The sequence below is a fragment of the Diaporthe amygdali genome (genome assembly GCF_026229845.1).
Source record: "Diaporthe amygdali strain CAA958 chromosome Unknown NODE_29_length_634662_cov_65_424859, whole genome shotgun sequence".
NCBI classification, from domain to species: Eukaryota; Fungi; Ascomycota; class Sordariomycetes; order Diaporthales; family Diaporthaceae; genus Diaporthe; species Diaporthe amygdali.
In genome coordinates this window covers 35,445-55,509 of record NW_026517049.1, presented here as the reverse complement: position 1 = coordinate 55,509, position 20,065 = coordinate 35,445, and the positions used below count along the sequence as shown (strand labels likewise).

The following is a 20,065-nucleotide window of genomic DNA, read 5'->3' as shown; positions in this document are numbered from 1 at the left end:
GAGTGCTTAGGCTACCCTTCCGGTCGGGGCGCTCAAACCCAGCGCCCAGGAGTCAGAACAAAGGCGCACAGCTTAGCTGGGAGCTGGGCTTCCAACATGGGCAAGGTTCATGCCCCCAGGATAGACTTGGCTCTTGCGGCCCCGGCACAAGGAGCACACGAGCTGTGCATGTTACAGCCTGATGCTCCAACGGCGTGAATGCTGCTTCGTCTGGGGGGCCTTGACCCTTGACCACCAGCGGTGTGCCGCACAGCCCGCGGGTGAACGATCCCAGGCATGTGGTTGATTTATGGTTCCAGCCGTTTTTGATATAACTTGGCGGCGTTCATCTTTTCTGGTACTCATACAAAGTCCCGCCGCATCCACTTTTATGTGTAGCTCATATTTTCTTCCCCTGTGCGATCTCGTTCGCAGAGGTTGAGATCATGTCGTCAACATCCAGCGCCCCGGGTGGCTCGGACTCATTATCCAAAGAGTCGCAGAGTGGCATGGTGATGATAGTCTCTGCCGTTCTAACTGGGCTCTCGACGATCGTGGTTCTGCTGCGGCTCTATACTCGCTATGTTATCCTCGGTACGGCTGGCGCCGACGACTGGACGATGGGTCTTGCTCAACTTTTGAGCATAGCGGCGGGGACCTCAACTATTCTAGGTGCGGGAGCCATACGTATTGTGGTGCACAACCAGGTCTAACAATCCGCTCAGAAGCACATTACGGCCTCGGTCGCCATCTAGCAACGTTGAGCCAGGAGAATGTTGTGAGGTCTCTCGAAGTAAGAGATTCAGATGTGCATCCGTCACCGTTGCCACTTGCAATCAGCTAACAAAGCGGCATCCAGTGCCTATTCGCCGTGATCTTCAGCTACAACATTGGCATGAATGTCATCAAGGTCTCCTTCCTCCTGCAGTACCGCCGTATTTTTCCAAGCCGCACTTTGCGCATCGTTTGCTTCTGGGGGCTTGTGTTTGTTGGGTTATGGACGGTCATTCAAGGAGTTCTACTTTCAATAACCTGCATTCCCCTGGCAACAATCCAGCCTAGTACGGCGTCATGGTGTCTCGACACTCTGCCTATCTGGGAATTCACGTCATCTGTGGGCCTAATCACCGACTTCGCTATTTTCCTGGTTCCATTGCCCGAAATCTGGAAACTGCCTATAGCCTCGCGCCAGAGGATAGTTCTGTTCGGAATTTTTGGTCTCGGGTTCTTGTAAGTGACAAGACACTTTGAGCTGGTCTACTTAGGATGTTAGGTCCGATTAACTAACCTTGACTAGTGTATGCATTGTGTCAATCATTCGCATCCCTACCCTCCAAGCCGCATCGAAGGCAGCAGACCCAACCGCGGACAACGTTTCGGCCGCCCTATGGACACTGACAGAGCTGAACGCCGCCATCCTGTGCTCTAGCCTACCGGTTCTGAGGCCGCTCGTCTTCAAGTCGACCGGGCGCGGCAGCAAAAGGACGATCACGGGCCCCAATAATCCTTCCAAGCAGGGCTCGAAAGGAGAAGCGTTGGAGTTGACGACAACGTCCCGAAGAAAAACTATGAGATCGACAGTTACGGGGCTCAACAACGAGAGCTCGGACGAGTTGGTGACTTCCACAATCGATGAATTAATATATGTATCCGGCGAGCCTGGCTCTAGACGTGGTGCTGGTTATAACACCGCGGCGCTCACGGATGATAATGCGGCGGAGCTGGGACAAGCGGTCCAGACATGGGATTACAACGATAAAAGGGAGAGGACTAATTAGAAGGTGTTCGGCAGAATACCTATTAATAACTTGAGCTTCAGCTTCCGAGCACCTGACCGAAAGACCTCGTGCACAGCATAGCCTCAGTCACTATCTATTCATATTATGATGGCAGTGCTTCGAGACGAAGCCAACGGCTCACTCAGTGCTGTGCCCTACTTTTGAGGCTTCTTGACAGGATGCACCCACGGCACCTTGCCCTCAAAAGGCTCATCGCCTTCCACGAAATCCAGACACAGTGCCTTGCTGATGGTAGGCGAAAATTTGTACTTTGTGAGGAGATTGTTCAGGGAGGGGATCGCAGGCATCACGTATTGGTCCACCAGCCAGTAAGTCGTGTTCGGCCAGGCACACAGCCGTGTGTTGTGGGCCGAGAACTTGTAGTCCTCCAGTACCGACTCGCTGCGCGCATCCTGGTACCGGTAGAACAGCGCAGCCAGCTCGGTCTCGCTCGGCGCGGTGTCCTTGCCGCTGGTATTGAGGAAGCTGTGGAGCTCGTTCACGAGCGCGACGATGTCCTGGATGGCGTTGTTGAACCCGAGCCCGGCATTTGGCGTGAACTTGTGGCAAGAGTCGCCCGCGAGGACGATGCGGCCGCCGCTCCAGTGCTTCAGGATTCCCTCCTCGAGGTTCGCCATGCCGCCGCTCGTCCTGCAGGGGAATACGTCCTTGACCTTGAGGCGGTCGCCGAGTTTCATTTCGCCGTGCTTTTTGGCGAACTCCTCCATGTCCTCTTTCGAGAAAGACACTCGCTCCGTGGTCGGCTTCTCGAGCTTCTCGTAAACGAACAACCACGCGCGGTTGGATGCATTCAGCAATTGAAGTGAGGATGTGTTTCCGTGGGTGATACAGTGATCGCCCGGGGCGAACTCCCATCGCCTTGGGAATGAGCACCACATGGTCTTGTACTGATGCTGAAAAGGCTCTATGTCATTGACATCGGCGTCTGGAGATTTGCTCAGGGCCAGTTCTCGCATAAGCCTCCGGGTCTTGCTGTGCACTCCGTCCGCACCAAGTACGATAGACCCTTCATACGTCGACCCGTCAGCGCATTTGACGACTACACCGTCGTCTGTTTCGTCGATACTTTCCAGTTTCTTGTCCACATAGATTCGTGCTTGGTCCTCCTCGCTGAGACCGTCATGGATGGCTTTGATGAGTTCTGCCCGATGATACATGAACGAATACGAGCCGTGACTGGGGACTTTGTGTTAGCTGGGTCTCTTCACTGTTGCCGAGGTTGGACAAACTTGTTCCGTAGGGTATGCGTGTGCCAGCTTTCCATATACATGCCCAGCTCCGTGTAATCCGCCCAACGCAGCACTTCATGGCCTAGCTTCTGCAACTTTTCCAAGAGCCCAAATTGAGCCAGCACCCGGAGATTGTGCGGGAAAAGAACAAGAGATGCTCCAACATCTTCAAAAATTTCGGTGCGTCGCTCAAGCACGACAAAGTCTATACCCGCCTTCGACAGCGCATGCGCGGCTGTCAACCCCGTGGGCCCGGCCCCTATGATAATGACTTTGAAGTTCGACATAGAAGCAACTTGTTAATGAGAGAAGTTAGAGTTCTCAGTGCAAAATAGCTCGTAGCGCGATGCTAGTGAATAGGGGTTTTGTGAGCTTAAAAGGATCAAATATCGTGCCGCGAGCCGCGAGCCGCGAGTGGATGGGGTGTGGGCCATCTCCATGTTGGTGGATCAGGCCACTTCAGGGTTGGTTGGCGGAGCGGCGTAGTCCATATCTCATGATCCGAAGCTCCGACCTACAAAAACCCGACAACTACGAACTTGATAAGGCAGCGGTATCGATATTGTGTGCGGAAGACCACTCTAGCAATGAAAGCATCACATGAGAATGCATCTTCGTACACCAGAGCTGAAGGTTGTGGGATCAGCGGGCTCATTTTCCAAAATCGGAAGCTAATACGCTCTCACACTAAAGCCGACCTTCACAATCTAATAGGCCCACGATTGTGGCTGAGCGAGGTGAAGTCAGTGATGGGTCCCAAGCACTTTTCTCACATAGGGGCAATTACATGTGAATGTGAAGCAGCGGTCAATTCGGGCAACGTGTTGTGGGGAAGAAGGTAGACAAAAATGCATGCAGATCGAGACAGTCGAAACGGTATATTGAGCTCTAGTATTATTCTTGAGATGTCCAGAAACAGTGCTTGCTGGCATTGGAATGCAGCGGCTTAGCCATTGTCAGTTCTCTAATCAATACGATAGGAATAAAAATGGCAATCCTGCAGACCTTGAATGACGGGTGTCAGCAATTGTTGGAATAGGTATTTATTTTTATCACACTTTTACGGACACTTGAAGTTGACATATGCTTAGTGTTAAGATTGAGGGCGGCAATACGTCCATATTCAGTGATAGAAGAACCTAGATCATCGCAACGAACACAATTTCAAGGCCCACGGATATGATCATACCAGGGCTTCGGAGCTCACGAAAGGTCCAAGCTTCCAAATCTCAGGGTGTTGGTTCTTCCATCAGTCTTTCTCACTTTCCCTTACTATTCCGTACTTCTTTTCTTTATGTCTTTGGAAGGCTTCTGCGTCTTTAGCTGCGCATTCGGACTTGGGTCGCAGCATTGGAAGTCGGCATCCGATTCAATGTACGAGTATCCAAAGCCCCGCGAATGCAATATGGCTTCATGATCTCCTCACTCACGGGCAATTTCTTATCCAAAGTAATGAGATTCTACATATCGTACCACTCTTTTCTACAACTGCAAGCTTAAATAGTTTCCCCCAAAAGTCTCCAGGTTTGACGAATTGGATGGCACCTGTAGTTGAGGGACTTTGGAATTTACTGAGAAGCACCCCTTGTGGAGATGTATGATATGTTTTATCGAGTTATACCGAAATTATGTTGGAAATGATGAAGAATGAACAGATATTGTGAAGATGAATGGGTGTCAATCACACGGATGCAGTTCGATGAAACAATGCCATGAAGTCTCTCCAAGATGGGAAGATATTGAATTGCTTGCATTGCGAAAACGATTCTCTCGAATTTCAACACATGGAAATCTCCGACCCATGTGACCGCGAACGATGGATTTGCTGTTTGACTCCTCCTGAGTCTGTCTTCTTGATGTTCTTCTAAGCTGTGTTTCTTGCTCATCTTACGAAAGGGCTACGGCTGGAATATGCACAAGTCCATATCTTCAGGCATCGATGCTGTATTTTTCTTTCACAATCTATGAACTAGAACTAACGAAAAATGGGAAAAAAGAAATTAGAGCACGATTAAGTCTCATGGAGGACTACTAACACTTCAACTCGGAGCTCACCTGGCTGAGATAAGCCGCTCTGAGAAGTTCGGAGTGAACAGTTCATCAGACGTGCACGGTTCCAATTGTGATCGGAGATGTAGCAGAAATGAGAAATGTGCATATTCCCTGCCTCTCAGATTCGGTGAGATGGTCCTTGCAAGTGTCGAGATACCGCTAGCCTAGCCGGCAGTGAACGATTTACAATCGACGATGCTGAGTGTCCAGTAGCATCAGTCAAATCATCAGACCGCTTTTGTGGACGCTGCGTTCGTATCTGTCAGACTCGAATACGTATTAGAGAATTTGCATGATATACTTTGATCGCCATCGCCTTCCCATTCTCAGGAGTAGCTGCAGTAATGGTTTGTTTCTTGACTTTTCGGCTCGAGGTCTATCATTCGGCCCTTTATCCACCGCAGTACGGGGTATTATGTCTGGAATCCAATAGAAGTCGCTCAATGCAGTGGTAGTCGCTACAAGATGGCAGTTCTAACAAGCGGAACAGGGGGCGAGTGGCCGTCGTGGTGCTTCACACTGTTGCATTCAAAGAGCGTTAGCTCGCTACTTTACTCAACAGTCCGTCAGCAATCCTCCAAGATGCCGCCTAGGCGGTCATGTGCCTTGCGGTGGAGATCATACACACACACACTCTCTCTCTCAGAGAGTGTGTGTCTGTTTGGCGTCCGTCGGGGCGAGATCTCCGTCGAGACAAGCTCCGATGATCAATGACCACAATCTGGCGAAAATCGCTTCCTTTCGTCAGGGTTACACCAGCCGTAATAATGGCAGGGAAGCTGGCTAAGAGGGTGTAAGAGATTCGATTGTTGGTTGCCAGATGGCGGAATCGACACCGCCTTCTGGTCGATGCAGGGTGCCAAACATGGTAGACAGCATTCTTTCGGGTAGTAGATGCCGTGACGGACTGCATCGTGGTTCTCAAGTCGGCAAGAAGTCGCCAGTCTTCGCTTGATCAAACACGACTTCCGCCGCGTAATGAGTGCGCGTTGCTCGGTGCGTGGCCAGTTTGGGCTAGAGGCAGGAAAGGGGAGCTGGGTAGTGTGTCTTTTAGGCATCGCCGGCGACGCTAGGAGTCAACGTCACTCTAGTGCAGGGGGAGGATTGAAACATGGTGACAGCGTGTGGGGAGCCAATGAATCTCGGTGACTGGTGTTTGAATGGTGTTGTTTTCCTTTGTTTGACACGCAGCCGTTGACGGGCTGCAGGGGGGCACGGGGGGCTGCAAGGGGCGAGCTCCACTTAGAGCCACACCCCTGCTCACCTTGGGCAGCTCTCAGCCAACCAAGCTGCGTCCAGCGCTTCGATCTTAGACACACCCCGTCGACGGCGAGCTCTTGGGCTCGACAGCAAACCATTGCATTGAGAAATCGCAAGCCATTGTGTGGTTTTCAATTTGCCTGACGCCGCTCTTTGTTCGTGTCTGCTGTTCATCCCATTCGGCCAGCCAGTCAGTGACTCGACCAAGGCACACCTTGGGCTGGATTGTTCTCTTCGTCGCCTCATTTTCTTCATCGTCTTTCTCCATATTTAATCCCTACCCTTCCTCCCATCTCTTGGCATTCTTCCTTCTCCTCGTGCTCTCGTCGATTGTCAACACATAATACCAGCAACAGCTGCCTCGCTTTCGACGCACTCTTCAATTTTCTTCGTCGTGCGCTCTCATCTTTTGCGTCGGCCACCGTTTGCCAAGAGTCTGGAACTCTTTTCTTCTCCTTTTCCCATTGTCCCATTCTTCCCTTCAACCGCGACAATCTTTTCCAAACTCGTCAAAATGTCACCTTACTTCAGCAGCGCTTCTGCGAGGATGATCGTCCTCGTGGTCGCCTTTATGGCCGTCCTCGTCGAGCCCCACATGATCATGGCGACTCCCAAGCCTTATGGAAGTCCCGACAATTCCCCCCTTACTTCAAGCAACTACCCTTGCAAGGTCACCAGCGACCCTGCCACCTTCTACAAGACCGATGGAATCATCGACCAGAACTCCATGGTCGCTGGCGAGTCCCAGACGCTCTCCTTTACCGTAAGCAACACCTCCAAACTATCGCATCTTCTTCTGCGTTGTCCCCAGGGGCAGCTCTACCGGCAGCGATACAGCATGGGCCCCCATTTTCCATTGGTCTTCATGTTTGAGAGACAAATGAGAATCGTGACTAATTTGAGTAGGGTTCTGCCGTTCATGGAGGAGGTTCTTGTCAGCTGGCCATTACCTCGGACATGCAGCCTTCCGCTAGCACCTCTTGGAGGGTCATTCTGAGTATCGAGTCTGGCTGTCCCTCTACCGATGGTAGCGGTGCTAGCACCTACAACTACACTCTACCAGCGGATCTGACTGCAGGACAATACAGTTTTGCTTGGACCTGGTTAGTCTCTTACACAACTTATCTCAAAGGAACGAGAAAGCCGGGATAGAATACTAACACGTGTCGTAGGATCTCCAAGCTGGCAGGTCAACCAGAGTACTACATGAACTGTGCTCCCATTACTGTCACCGCTGGCAAGACAAAGCGCGCCAACGAGGGTGTCTCTCTGATTCCCCGAGCTGATACCTACCCCGAGCTTTTCGTCGCCAATCTTGATTCCGTCAACTCCTGCAAAACTTCGCCAGGCACAGACGTCGTGTACCCCGACCCAGGCCAGAACGTGGAGAAGCTGCTCGAAGGCGCCACCCCCAGCTTCGCTTCGATCTCGGCAAGCGGCTGCGTCCCCAAGTCCCAGAGCCAGGGCGGTGGCTCTCTGCCAACCGCCACCGCCGGTGATTCTGGCGGAGCCGCAGCTGGCACTACAGCAGCTGCGAGCGCGAGCGCGACTGCTTCCTCGGAGGCCGAATCTGCCTCTTCGTCTCAGGAGACCAGCTCCAACTCAGGCGGCATCTTCGCGCCTACCGGTGGAGCCGCGGGCAGTGCGTCGCCCACCACGCTGGTGACCAGCACCTCTCCCCCTCGAGCGAGTTCCGTCTACGTTAGTCCCGTGACGACCGCCCAAGCGACATCCGCGACAGCGTCTACAAACGATTCTGCGTCCGCATCTGCGACCGATTCTGCATCTGCATCTGCCTCCACCTCGGCAGACACATCCGCAACGGCAACGGGCAGCCTTCCATCCGCGACCCTCTCACCTACCGGCGGCGGCTCCTCGGGCAACTCGACCGGTTCGGACGGCGGCTCCTCATCCGGCAAGTCGGGCGCCTGCACGGATGAGGGCATGTTTAACTGCATCGGCAGCCAGTACCAGCAGTGCGCGTCCGGCGCGTGGACCGCTATGCAGGCCCTGCCTGGCGGCACGACCTGCAAGCAGGGAGAGTCGGAGACTCTTTGGGCGCGCGATAGCGCTCGCACCAACGGCTTGCGCAAGATCCGTCGATATGGCAAGATGAATGCCCAGGGGGCATAAGTCTGTGGTCAGTCGTGGGGAGCCCCGTCGGTGGAAGGTTTCATAGGGCTGGCTGTACATAGCAACCGTGGCAACAGGACAGGTGTGGGATTCCGTGTTTGCCCATGGGAATAAGGTCCTCTAGACATTCGCCGGTCGGTGTCTTTTCATTGATTTCGATTTGATTCTGGCGTTGCGGAATGGAAAGGGAAGGGACCTGGCATGGTAAAGGAACAATCGATACCCCTTTTGATCAAGTCATCACAAACGGTTTCATCCGTGTCTTGCAGATTTCGTGAAGTTTTGTGTCCTCCATGTGAATACTGATGATGGTGTATCTCGCCCAAATCTTGATGGACATTCGTGAACATACACTTTGGTAATTATGAAGACTGTAAAAGTATTTGAGACACCAAAGCTTGAAGCGATCTGTGGAGCTTCTGACCCATCAGTTCTTATCCTGAGAAGCATTCTTAAGAACGACAGGAAGAAGAAGCGCCAGCTGGCGTCATCGATTCGCTGTTGATGATAATTCAAATGCATGGCCTTTGACAAGCATAATCTGTATGTGAAATACGCTGAATGTGAACACGATGGGCCTGCAAAGCATCCGTCTACGTGATCTTGAAAACCTCGGAATTAACATCACTGCGGATTTAGAAATCCTCCTTGCATGTACCTACCACAAGCTCGCCTTCATTTCCAAACCGGCACTTTCGGCACTCCGATATTGATGCCCAGTCACGCGCTCTCAAATCTTGGCTAAAGGTTGGCAGAAGCGTGTATTTACTTTTGTAACATCAACTTGGGAATGACCTTGTTCGAGCATGCTTAAGGGAATCATGTTCTTCCACCGCATACTGGCCCTGATATTGACTTTTCTCAGTGGGCAGCTGTCTACGTTTTGACACATGACCTTTCACGATCACCAGATTTTAGCTCACTCCTGACAGGCGGGAACCTGGACGCTTGCATTGAAAAGAGCCTGACTGCCGATGCAGGCACTTGAGGAGGGTTACGTTTCCCATTCAGAGTTCGAACGGGATACAACCCACCAAAGTGCCCGACTGGTGCATCTCGCCGACGCGCCGCAACGTGCTCCGATTGAATAAACCAGAAGCTTAAAGTTTCCCATTCATCCTCATGAATACCATCAAAGGTCTGTAAAACCTGGCGTCGGTGTGCGGAAGGGGTATCACGGTCGGGGCCTCAATTGCCGTTGTAGATCATCAGTATCCTGTATGTGACCCTACGAACGACTGCAACGGTTGTGGATGTCATTTTAGCCAAAGGGGACCTTCCCATCCAAATGCAGGAAGAGATAGATTGCATCTAGACATCCAACCTTGACCGCCCTATGTAAGCTGTGTAGCAAGGACGGTGCCCGGCGGGCCAAGACATCCGCGCGTTGCATTTGCGAATGTTAGGTAACACGCGAGCTTCTTCCAAAGCCAATCATGCCGATGTTGTATAGAAGTCTGTATTGTAATTGCCTCGGTGTCGTGCAGTATATATGCCGGGCTGTTCGGGAGTGTGTCAAGATTCTCGCTTGTTAGATCATTCTCAGTGTTATTCTGGAGAAAGCTTCATCCCATCGCGAAATTCAGCCCATACTTGACGAAAATGGCCCAGCAAAATGAGAAAAGTGCATCCATCACCGAGAAGGGGACGGCAATTCAGGGACTCGAGACATGGCTCTCGACAACACCAGTCCGTGTGGTCGTCACGGAGACGACGAGCCTCAGCGACAAAGACGAAGCCTTCGAATTCTTGCAGAATAATCCCCGGCGTGATGAACTGTTGCAAGAAGGCCGAGACATCCTGGACGACCCGGTCAAGTCCAGGAAACTGCTCCGCAAGATCGACTTGACCATCATACCTCTCTTGGCGCTCACGTACTTCCTGCAAGCCCTAGACAAGGTAGCCCTCGAGGTACGTCCTTGTCCAGAAGCCCCCAGTGAAGAATATAGGTCTCAAAATCTGGTAGTACACAGCCGTAATGGGCATCCGCGAGGACACCCACCTGGTAGGGCAGCAATACTCCTACCTAGGCATGCTCTTCTGGGTCGGCTTCCTGGTCCTCGAGCTTCCGACCCAAATGCTCGCGCAGCATGTTTCCAGACTTGGCCTGTACTTGGGAGTCAATATCATATTATGGGGCATCACGGTGGTCTGCCACGCAGCGTGCACCAATTTCGCGGGGCTCGCTGTTGTCCGATCATTATTGGGCGCATTTGAGTCCTGCGTCGCACCAATTCTCGTTCTAATCATTGCTATGGTATGAGTTTTATTTCCTTAACTGTTCTGTTGTGGGAGAATCGGTGTACTGATGGAGATGCAGTGGTACAAAAAGTCAGAACAAGGCCGACGGGTATCCTGGCATCATGTTATGGCCAACGTCAGCACTATCGTAGGAGGATCAGTATCCTACGGTTGTTCCTTCATCAAGAGCAGATTTGCAGTATGGAGGACCTTCTACCTCATCATTGGGCTTTTGACCATTTTCGCAGGCCTGATAGTATGCCTATTCCTCCCAGACTCCCCCGTCAGGGCGAGACGATTCACCGAGGCCGAAAAAGCGGCGGTCTTGTTACGGATCAGGGACAACCAAAGCGGCACTCAAAATGCGAAAATCAAGAAGCCACAGGTCATTCAAGCGTTAAAAGATGGCCGTGTTCTGCTCGTCGCTTTTATAGTGTTACTTATGGCCGTCCACGCTGGAGGCTTCAGTACATGTATGTCAAGGATGGAAACGGTCTTTACCTGTCCTTTTTTCCTTTGATTTCATAATCATGTTGTGTTCACAACCTTTTCATGAAGATCAGCTTTCTTTAAGACCCTCCATATCATTCCAAATTCCGGTTTGGCAATTACTGACCCACATGGCTTGGCAGTTGGTACTATTCTCACGGTATCGTTTGGTTTCACTCGTCAACAAGCTCTGATCTTGACGGTACCTATGGGCTTCATCGGCCTCTTCGTTGTCCTCCTAGTCGGATGGCTGTCTGATAAGGTAATGCTACAAATGACTTCTTTATTCACCAGCCCAAATCTTGATAAGCTGCAGCTACCCGGAGGCATGAGTATTCTATTTCTACGGTCGTCTATTTGAAGCCTCCTCCGATAATGAATTTCGAACCATTACTAATTTTGACACATGTACGAAGCTCAACGACCGATCAACGTAGGCTTTCACCACCTGGCAAATAGTTTTTACGCGGTTGGCTCTCTCTAACATCCCTTCGGCAGAATCCTCATCATAGGCACGATCCCCTCGATCTTGTCACTCAGCCTCATGATCGCACTAGACCCACATGGCAGGCCATTGAATAAAGCAGGATTGCTTGCAGCGAGGCTCATCGGAATAACGGGAAGTTCTTGTCTACAGGTCATGTTCGCGTGGAATGCCTCGTAAGGACAATCTTTCAGCTATGAATTGGACCACAATACGCTGATCCATTGGCTCATAGAAACATCTCTGGACACACGAAGAAAGTTACGGCCAATGCCCTGACTCTCATGTTTTATGCCACTGGTGTAAGTCTTGCATGTCGCTGCGTAATGTCTTCCTCTGGGGTGCCCGAAATTGACAAAAAGCCAGAACATCCTCGGCACTCAAGCCTTCCGGGACACAGAAGCACCTGCATATACTTCAGGAAAGATTACTATCATCGCGTGTCTGTCAACGACATGTTTCCTGGTTTTCATCTTGAGGCGCTGGAATATCAAGCTCAATAAGAAGAACAGCAAAACCCTGGCGGGATTCTCGGAAGCTGAGAATGAAGACTTGCGCACCAAGCTGGCGTTCGGAGACACTCCTGATCGTCAGAATCCTTTCTTTGTTTACACTCGCTAAATTCCTATTGTCGAGCGGGTTGGTGGCCAAAGTCTGGTTTTGGAGACTAAGGGACTATCACATTGAAAACATCATTCGCGATTTCAAGTAACATCCCAAATATTTATGGAAAGCGACTGCGCACGAATAGGCCGTATATAAGCAACGAGACTACGGACACATGTTGGAGTTTGTTTTCGAATTTGGGCCAGGGTCTGATCTTCGTTTTCTCTTCGTCTGCTACAAAACGAAATATACGCATGAAGTGGGCAGGAGAGGGAGAGAGTCAGGTTCATTGAGCTAAATCTGCAATGGCCATTGATGGTCCCTGCCGAGAGGGCATAACTTTTGCTAGTATAGAAAAAAAAAAAACTTCGAGCCAAGCAAGGCATCTTTACTGACACTTCTCAAAGAGACACAGGAAAATCTGGCCTTCACGCTTAACAAATGTTCCTAGCGCCGTTGCCCGTAAGTGTCCAGTTGGAGTTGTCAGCGCATGGAGACTCGCGAACAGTGGTGCCGTCCACCCGCAACGTGATCCAGAGGTCCCGGGTGTTGGCGAACTCCGTGCGAGCCGAGACACGGACCTCGCCACCTCCATTGACGGTACCGCCGCGAATCGAGAGATTGTAGCAGTTCTCGATGAGAATAGCATTGTTGCCGTTATTCGCGAGATCGACACTCTCGATGACAGCACCTCCAGACTCGGAGACGCAGAAGACACCGCGGCCACCACCACGGGAGACGACCTTGGTGACATAGACGTTGGTGTTGTAGTTTCCGTTTGCGTTGCGGCCGTTGCGGTTGGCAAAGCGGAGAGTGCCGTAACCGGTTCCTGCACCCACGTTGTCGCCATCGACTAGGTTCACCTGCGCGTTCGTGGTGGCTTGGAGCAGCAGACCAGACTCCCCGACGTTTCGGGCGATAACTTGGTTGATGGTAAGACCATCTATGTTCCAGGTCTCGACCGCGTGGCTACCAGCACCAGTCACGCGGATGGTGTCCATCTTCACGTTGGAGTTCGCTGCTTGGTCGCGGTCGAATCGAATGCCCACTGGGATGTTGTCAATTAAAGTACGTCTATTTGCGAAGGGTTTGAAGCAAAACAATTGAGCACCCTTAGAAGTAAAAAACCAACCACAACATTGCGAGCCCTTCCGGCTCCCAAGTTCGTCCAAAAGGGACACGGCTCTCAAGGCATATAGGAAAATGGAATGGACAAGCTTTCAAACAAATAAAGACACTTACGTCCACCGCTGAGGTTCATGGTGATTTGACCCAGTACCAAGTCCCGTGTGCCGTAGAATCGCAGTCCAAAGTATGGGTTTCCAGTCATCGTTAGGTAAGGAATCTTGGTGCCGACGGTATTCAGCGACTCGATAGCACCGCGCCCACTCCTATTGCCGACATTGATAGTACCACAGCCCTCGAAGGTCTTGCCGCTCCCGATCGTAATGGTGTTCGCACCGATGGAGCCCGAGGCGATGACTGAAACGCGTTGTCCGCTGCTTATGGAGTCGATTGCGGCTTGGATGGCAGCACGGTAGTCTGAACCTGTGTAGACGGTGCTTGAGCCCCTGGTAGCAGTGAACGAACTGCCTGAGCCAGTCACCCTAGCATCTGGAGTACCGGCGCCACATTGGGCGTGGACGAGGGAGACCAGTGCGAGGACTGCCGTGAGGATGAAGAACCGGGCCATGATGATACTGTCGTTGCGCTTCTGGGGAACGGAGGCTCAGGCTGGGAAGGTCTTTGTACCACAAATCGAGGAACTTGGTCGCTGAAAAGGACTTCTTATATTCTGTTTCCGGCCAGATATGGACCGCTACGGTGTGCCCATCTCTACGGTGTGTGGGAACCACAGCCAAGAACGGCTATAGAAATATTGTAGTATCAACTCTCTATGCCGGAACCGATGATTCCGCAGCCTGCCATCGAGCTTCTGTAGCCAAGCATTTGCACCGTATTCACGTTGCTGAACTTCGGCGTAAAACATGCCTGCAATGTCCGCCGTACCTAAAAAACTCCACTGCCAAGGAACTTCGCGTTGGTGCCCAGATGCATTTTATATACTTGTGGTTCGCTAATCGGCACAGATAAGCCCGGGTAGGTCAGCTCGCCGGCGACTATCCTCGAAGTTTGCCTAGCTCGTGTTGGCACTGCTGGTGCTCGGCGCATCTAGAATCCTAACTGCTCACAGGTGGACTTTTACTGAGATTTATAATTGTTTTCCACAATGGGAAAGTGAAGCAGCGATAGGTTTACTTGGCGAGACGTCTGGTAGGAGGTTCGCGTTGAAATCTGCACGCGTCGGTGCTAGTTCGTGCAGAAGCCGGCAGTGAGGTGCATTGAGTGAAAGCCAAGAGCGGGACAAAATCTACTCCACCAAAGTACACTAGGCGAAAGCCAAGCCAAAAGTCAAATTATGCTCACTTGACTCGGGATTGCCTCACATTCTGCTCCGGGCTTACTTTGTCTAGACACCACGATGTGGCGTTTCGCTTCGCATCCAGACACTCAAACGTGGTCACTTTCTTTGATATTCTCTGGTTCATGAAGCAGAGGGCACAAAGTAGCGTCCTCAGGAAGGCGAGGCCTCCGTAATTATGTCGCTCCTCAGCTTCTTGTTCTCTCCGATGAAGTATTCCGTGATCCAGACCTCCTGTTTGATACACATCCACAACAAACTCCCAGAAACCAGTATGCGGTCCGCTGCATCTCATTTCTGTCACCGCTAAATCCCTGGGCAGGTAAAAAGCGGCCCGTTTCCGCGCAATACCGCTTTACTCAGCTGCCAAACTCGCTTGTCCTTCTACTGCGAACGAAGATTCTCAAAGTCGGACACCTGTATGCATAGATTTGTACATTTTGGAGGCATGGCTCCCGGACTTGCTTGAAAATTCCATGCGCGTAGATGCCTCACGTGAATTTGCTTGACATCCCTAGGTACTTTGGCCATTATCGATCGATTGGTGAAATCGATCGGTCTGTGCATTAGCACTATTTTCGACAGCAGCATTCAAGCTCTTGGGCAACTACTCTCTAGATTCATCGACAGCAAATCAAAACTATAAAATGGCGGCCTGCGCTCAGTCTTGTTCGACATGGTGCATTGCTTCGTCGCCGAGCCCCTAAATATCATCCTAAGGATTCAGAGACACTCGTCTACATGTTGCTCTTCTAGTTCCAGATTTTGAGAGGCGATTGAATGCGCCACAAAAAGTATGCATTCTGGAAAAAGAAAATCAAATGTGAGTGAAGGCAGGTTAAAAAGTAAGAAGCCACTTCACTGACCGCCAAGTTCAGCAGATTTCTACCCCTGAGAACCCCTGAGCCGACTATCCACACCGTGACTGTTGCGTGTGTACACGAGGCTGCAACTGTACTTACACTAGGGTAGCCCAATTCAGATCGCAGTAGGCGGTTTTACTTTTAGCTCCCTTATCGACGACATCGCTCGGCGCGGCTCATCATCTAGGCCATGGCCTCATGAATTGGGTTTAGAAATTGTCTCAGTCGGTTGCTTGATTGGACCTTCGGCTGCTCCGACGACGTCATGCTGAGAGGACAATTATGACAGGTACTCCGATCCAGAGCCAAGACACTGCCAACCCGATGTTCTACGAGTGTGTACGATGTGGGGATTTTCCGTATTTACGACGTCGTACAGTAAGCACATATGGCAATAATGCATATGGATCCTCAAATGGTTTTGCTGACGAAGTAAGAACATTGAAACGCCGCGGAGACATGCACCTAGCTGAGGACTGGCACAAGAGGGCCTGGCATTGGGGGCAAAGACACAATCGATGGGCTCGTAGACAAGACAATCCGCCTACTTGGCGGATATTGCACAGCCCCTTTCAAATACAGGGCGATTGTAAGAATTGCCATCGCAAGCCGCCCTCCAAGGCCGTCCCAAGAAGGCCCAAGTGACAGTCGTGCCAGGTTCCCGCGCTATCGTGCATCTGATAACGCCGCCGAGATCTTGGCTGCCCACAAGTCGCCAACCAGCGAGGCGCCAGAGGCTCAACAACCCAGTAGGCCAAGACGTCCGCGTGATCTCTCGTTGGGTGGCCATGCCGTCAAGACATACGACAAGCCCTGTGGAAAGAAGCGGGGTGCCGCTTGCGGATGGCAAGGCGGCGCATGGGCTATAAAGCAACGGGCCGTCCACGTTGTCGCCCGGGCATTGCTTCCGCCTCCGGCTGTACGGTCATAACGTCTTGACGACGACAGACTCCTACACGTGAATGGGCAACGAAGACACTGCAGTCGAGGGGCAAACTGAGCCCCCTATATGTGGCTTCAAGGGGCCTCCATCAATCCAACCCGCCGAACCCGATTCGGACAAGTCGACAGTCTGCACAAAGACTCCGTCGATTGCAGAGTTCTCTGCTGATTCCGCCCATATCTTTGCAGCGAGCCAGATTTGTGGCTACCTGAACACTGACATCAAGTGAGCGCACATCCACTTCCGTGGCAAATCTAGAGTGCATGTCCCACTACAATGCTGACATGCTGCCACCAGAGATGGCCTCACCGGCGCCGAAGCTGCAGCTCGTCTACAGAAGAATGGCCCGAACAAAGTTGAGGGAGCTAAGGGGATATCGCTTTGGACGATTCTGCTAAGGCAGGTCTCCAACTCCCTGACGCTTGTTCTCGTTATCACGGCAATCCTGTCGTTCGCCATCAATGACCACATTGAAGGGGCGATTATCTGCGCGGTCATCTTGCTCAATATCGTCGTAGGGTGAGACAAAATGATTTCTCACTTGATCATAAGACCATGCGCGTATCCGTGCAGACTGACAGAACAACGCAATTAGATTCATCCAAGACTACCGCGCAGAACAAACTATCCAGGCACTTTATGCCCTTTCTGCACCAACCTGCAAGGTCAAGCGAAATGGCCAAGTAGAGACAATCAAGGCGGAAGGCCTCGTTGTCGGAGACATCGTCCTGCTTAACGTGGGCGATGTCATCCCGGCGGACCTTCGCCTGGCTGACAGCATCAACTTATCCACCGATGAGGCTCTCCTGACCGGCGAGTCCCTGCCCATCAGCAAGCACGCTGACAGGGTCCTGGCCGATCAGGATGTGCCGCTCGGGGACCGTATCAATATGGTCTACTCGGCAAGCACGATCTCACGTGGCCGAGCCATTGGTATCGTCACTGCTGTCGGCATGGCCACGGAGGTCGGTAAGATTGCCGGCCTACTGAGGCAGGCCAAGAAGAGCTCTGAGGGCAAGGTGGGCATCGCTAAACTGGTCCACCTTACCAAGGAGAAGATTCGTGTGCTTCTCGGACTCGACGGCACTCCCCTTCAAGTGTCGTTGAGTAAGTTTGCCTTGCTTCTATTTGCTCTCGCCATCACGCTCGCTATCATCGTCTTCTCGGTCAGCCGTTTTAATGTCGATGATGAGGTCCTCATCTACGGTATCTGTGTTGCAGTAGCTGTAATCCCAGAGTCCCTGATTGCCGTGTTGACCATTTCTACGGCATTGGGCACCAAGGCCATGGCCAAGGGCAATGTGATTGTTCGCAAATTGGCCGCACTGGAAGCAGTGGGCGGTGTGACAAATATCTGCTCTGACAAGACCGGTACTCTGACCCAAGGCAAAATGCTGGCCAAGAGGGTCTGGCTGGCAGATGGCACCGAAGTCTCAGTTCACGGGACTACTCATCCCTTCGACCCGAGTAGCGGAACGATCGAGTACAATGGCAATGAGCTACCTCCGGCCAAGATGAAAGTCACAGGCCGGGAGGCTGAGACCCTGCGAGGGCTTCTCGAAACGGTCGCGCTCTGCAACAATGCCAGTGTCACCAAGCGAGAGACATGGACCGCATTGGGCGAGCCCACTGAGATTGCGCTGCAGGTGCTGGCTATGCGCTTCGGCATGGGCAAGCCAGAGCTGTTGTCCGATGAGAAAACCACACTGGTGTCTGAGTTCCCGTTCGATTCGACCTGCAAGAGAATGACGGTCGTCTACGATGCCGGAGACCAGACGTTCCTGACCGCGTACACGAAGGGTGCCGTGGAGGCGATCCTGCCACTGCTACAGATCAGCGACGCCAAGCAGCGCGAGATCTCCGCCATGGCCGACACGCTCGCCGCAGAGGGCCTCCGCGTCCTCTGCGTGGCAAAGAGAGCCGCCACTGTGACGGAGCTGTCGAAGCGGGAAACCGCTGAGGCTGGCCTGGAGTTCATCGGCCTGGTGGGCCTCTACGACCCTCCGCGCGTGGAGAGTGCGCCGGCCGTCCTGAAGTGCCAGCGAGCCGGCATCACGGTACACATGCTTACGGGCGACCACGTCAAGACTGCAACAGCCATCGCGAGAGAGGTCGGCATCCTCCCTCCGGCCAGTGTGACGTCCGACTCACAGGCCATAATGCAGGCCAGCGCGTTCGACGCACTCAGTAATGCTCAAGTCGACGCGATGGAGAAGCTGCCGCTGGTCCTTGCAAGGTGCAGCCCGTCAACGAAGGTGCGCATGGTCGAGGCCATGCATCGCCGCCGTGCGTTTTGCGTCATGACTGGTGATGGTGTGAATGACTCTCCCGCCCTCAAGAAGTCTGATGTCGGCATTGCCATGGGAATGAACGGAAGTGATGTTGCCAAAGAGGCGGCAGACATGGTGCTGACAGATGACAACTTTGCCTCGATCGTCACGGCGGTCGAGGAAGGTAGGAGGTTGTTTGATAATATCCAGAAGGTAATTCACCATTCATTATCACTCATATCAATTTAATTCACTGACGGTATTATCATACACATACAGTTCCTTCTTCACCTTCTCATCTCCAACATAGCCCAGGTCATCCTCCTCTTGGTAGGCCTCGCCTTTCGCGACGCCTCCGGCGCCTCCGTCTTCCCGCTGTCACCAATCGAGATCCTCTGGGCCAACCTGGTGACGTCCTCATTCCTGGCGCTCGGCTTGGGACTAGAGGAAGCCCAGCCAGACGTGATGCAGCGGGCGCCGCACGACCTGCGGGTGGGCGTGTTCACGCGAGAGCTCATCGTCGACAAGTTCGTCTATGGCACGGCCATGGGCCTGATCTGCCTGGGCATCTTCGCGACAGTGGTGTTCGGCGGCGTGGGCGGCGGCGGCTACACGCTCGGCGACGGGTGCAACACCGGGTACAACGACTCGTGCGACGTCGTGTTCCGCGCCCGCGCCGCCACCTACGCCGCCCTCACGTTCCTGCTGCTCGTCACGGCTTGGGAGGCCAAGCACTTCACCCGCAGCCTGTTCAACATGCACCCGGAGAAATACCACGGCCCACTATCTGTGTTCAGGACTGTCTGGGCCAATCAATTCCTCTTCTGGGCTGCTGTGGCTGGCTTCGTGCTTACTTTCCCTCTGGTCTATTTGCCTGTGATCAATGAAGTAGTCTTCAAGCACATGAGCATTGGTTGGGAATGGGGCATCGTAGCGGCTGGGATCGTGGTCTATCTATGTGTGGTGGAGAGTTGGAAGGCTGTGAAGAGGCGGTTCAAACTTGGTGGTGTAAGGAAGACAGTCGATACTTTTGGAAGAGCGAGTGAAGACGGAAGTGTTGTCTAAGTACTTCCTCGTGCACTCGAGTTTGGTCGTGGGCAGAAGTGATCGCGATATTGGGTTCAACAAAGGCAGGCGGTTGAGAAAGGTGGAAGCTCATTCAACATGGGTCTTGTAACTAGTTTGTTTTGATTTGGATGCATTTCCAGCCTGTCTTTACCTTCAAATTTTACGGCGGGGAGGAATTCCTCCAGCGTCCATTCGTTTGAAATGCAAGATTGAGTCGATGGTCCTTT

At 52.4% G+C, this 20,065-nt stretch overlaps 6 protein-coding genes across 6 annotated transcripts; 4 read left to right on the top strand and 2 right to left on the bottom strand.

Annotated features, from left to right (window-relative positions):
- Positions 1-425: 425 nt before the first annotated feature.
- On the top strand, positions 426-1,757 carry J7T55_004281 (uncharacterized protein; the record flags this gene model as incomplete). The annotated part of the gene is made up of 4 exons (XM_053131918.1): positions 426-603; positions 705-772; positions 839-1,209; positions 1,277-1,757. 4 exons carry the CDS (start codon positions 426-428, stop codon positions 1,755-1,757), a joined length of 1,098 nt encoding a protein of 365 aa, XP_052989895.1.
- Positions 1,758-1,912: 155 nt separating this feature from the next.
- On the bottom strand, positions 1,913-3,294 carry J7T55_004280 (uncharacterized protein; the record flags this gene model as incomplete). The annotated part of the gene is made up of 2 exons (XM_053131917.1): positions 1,913-2,954; positions 3,008-3,294. 2 exons carry the CDS (start codon positions 3,292-3,294, stop codon positions 1,913-1,915), a joined length of 1,329 nt encoding a protein of 442 aa, XP_052989894.1.
- A 3,539-nt stretch (positions 3,295-6,833) lies between these two features.
- J7T55_004279 (uncharacterized protein) lies at positions 6,834-8,452 on the top strand (the record flags this gene model as incomplete). Its single annotated transcript, XM_053131916.1, has 3 exons — positions 6,834-7,082; positions 7,226-7,422; positions 7,492-8,452. The coding sequence occupies 3 exons, from the start codon at positions 6,834-6,836 to the stop codon at positions 8,450-8,452; spliced, it is 1,407 nt and encodes a 468-aa protein (XP_052989893.1).
- Positions 8,453-10,054: 1,602 nt separating this feature from the next.
- J7T55_004278 (uncharacterized protein) lies at positions 10,055-12,287 on the top strand (the record flags this gene model as incomplete). The annotated part of the gene is made up of 8 exons (XM_053131915.1): positions 10,055-10,363; positions 10,419-10,709; positions 10,773-11,166; positions 11,326-11,444; positions 11,599-11,615; positions 11,681-11,842; positions 11,902-11,968; positions 12,033-12,287. The coding sequence occupies 8 exons, from the start codon at positions 10,055-10,057 to the stop codon at positions 12,285-12,287; spliced, it is 1,614 nt and encodes a 537-aa protein (XP_052989892.1).
- A 419-nt stretch (positions 12,288-12,706) lies between these two features.
- Positions 12,707-13,965, bottom strand: J7T55_004277 (parallel beta-helix repeat protein; the record flags this gene model as incomplete). Its single annotated transcript, XM_053131914.1, has 2 exons — positions 12,707-13,320; positions 13,515-13,965. 2 exons carry the CDS (start codon positions 13,963-13,965, stop codon positions 12,707-12,709), a joined length of 1,065 nt encoding a protein of 354 aa, XP_052989891.1.
- A 2,554-nt stretch (positions 13,966-16,519) lies between these two features.
- J7T55_004276 (uncharacterized protein) lies at positions 16,520-19,835 on the top strand (the record flags this gene model as incomplete). Its single annotated transcript, XM_053131913.1, has 4 exons — positions 16,520-16,725; positions 16,798-17,019; positions 17,096-18,983; positions 19,050-19,835. 4 exons carry the CDS (start codon positions 16,520-16,522, stop codon positions 19,833-19,835), a joined length of 3,102 nt encoding a protein of 1,033 aa, XP_052989890.1.
- Positions 19,836-20,065: the final 230 nt, after the last annotated feature.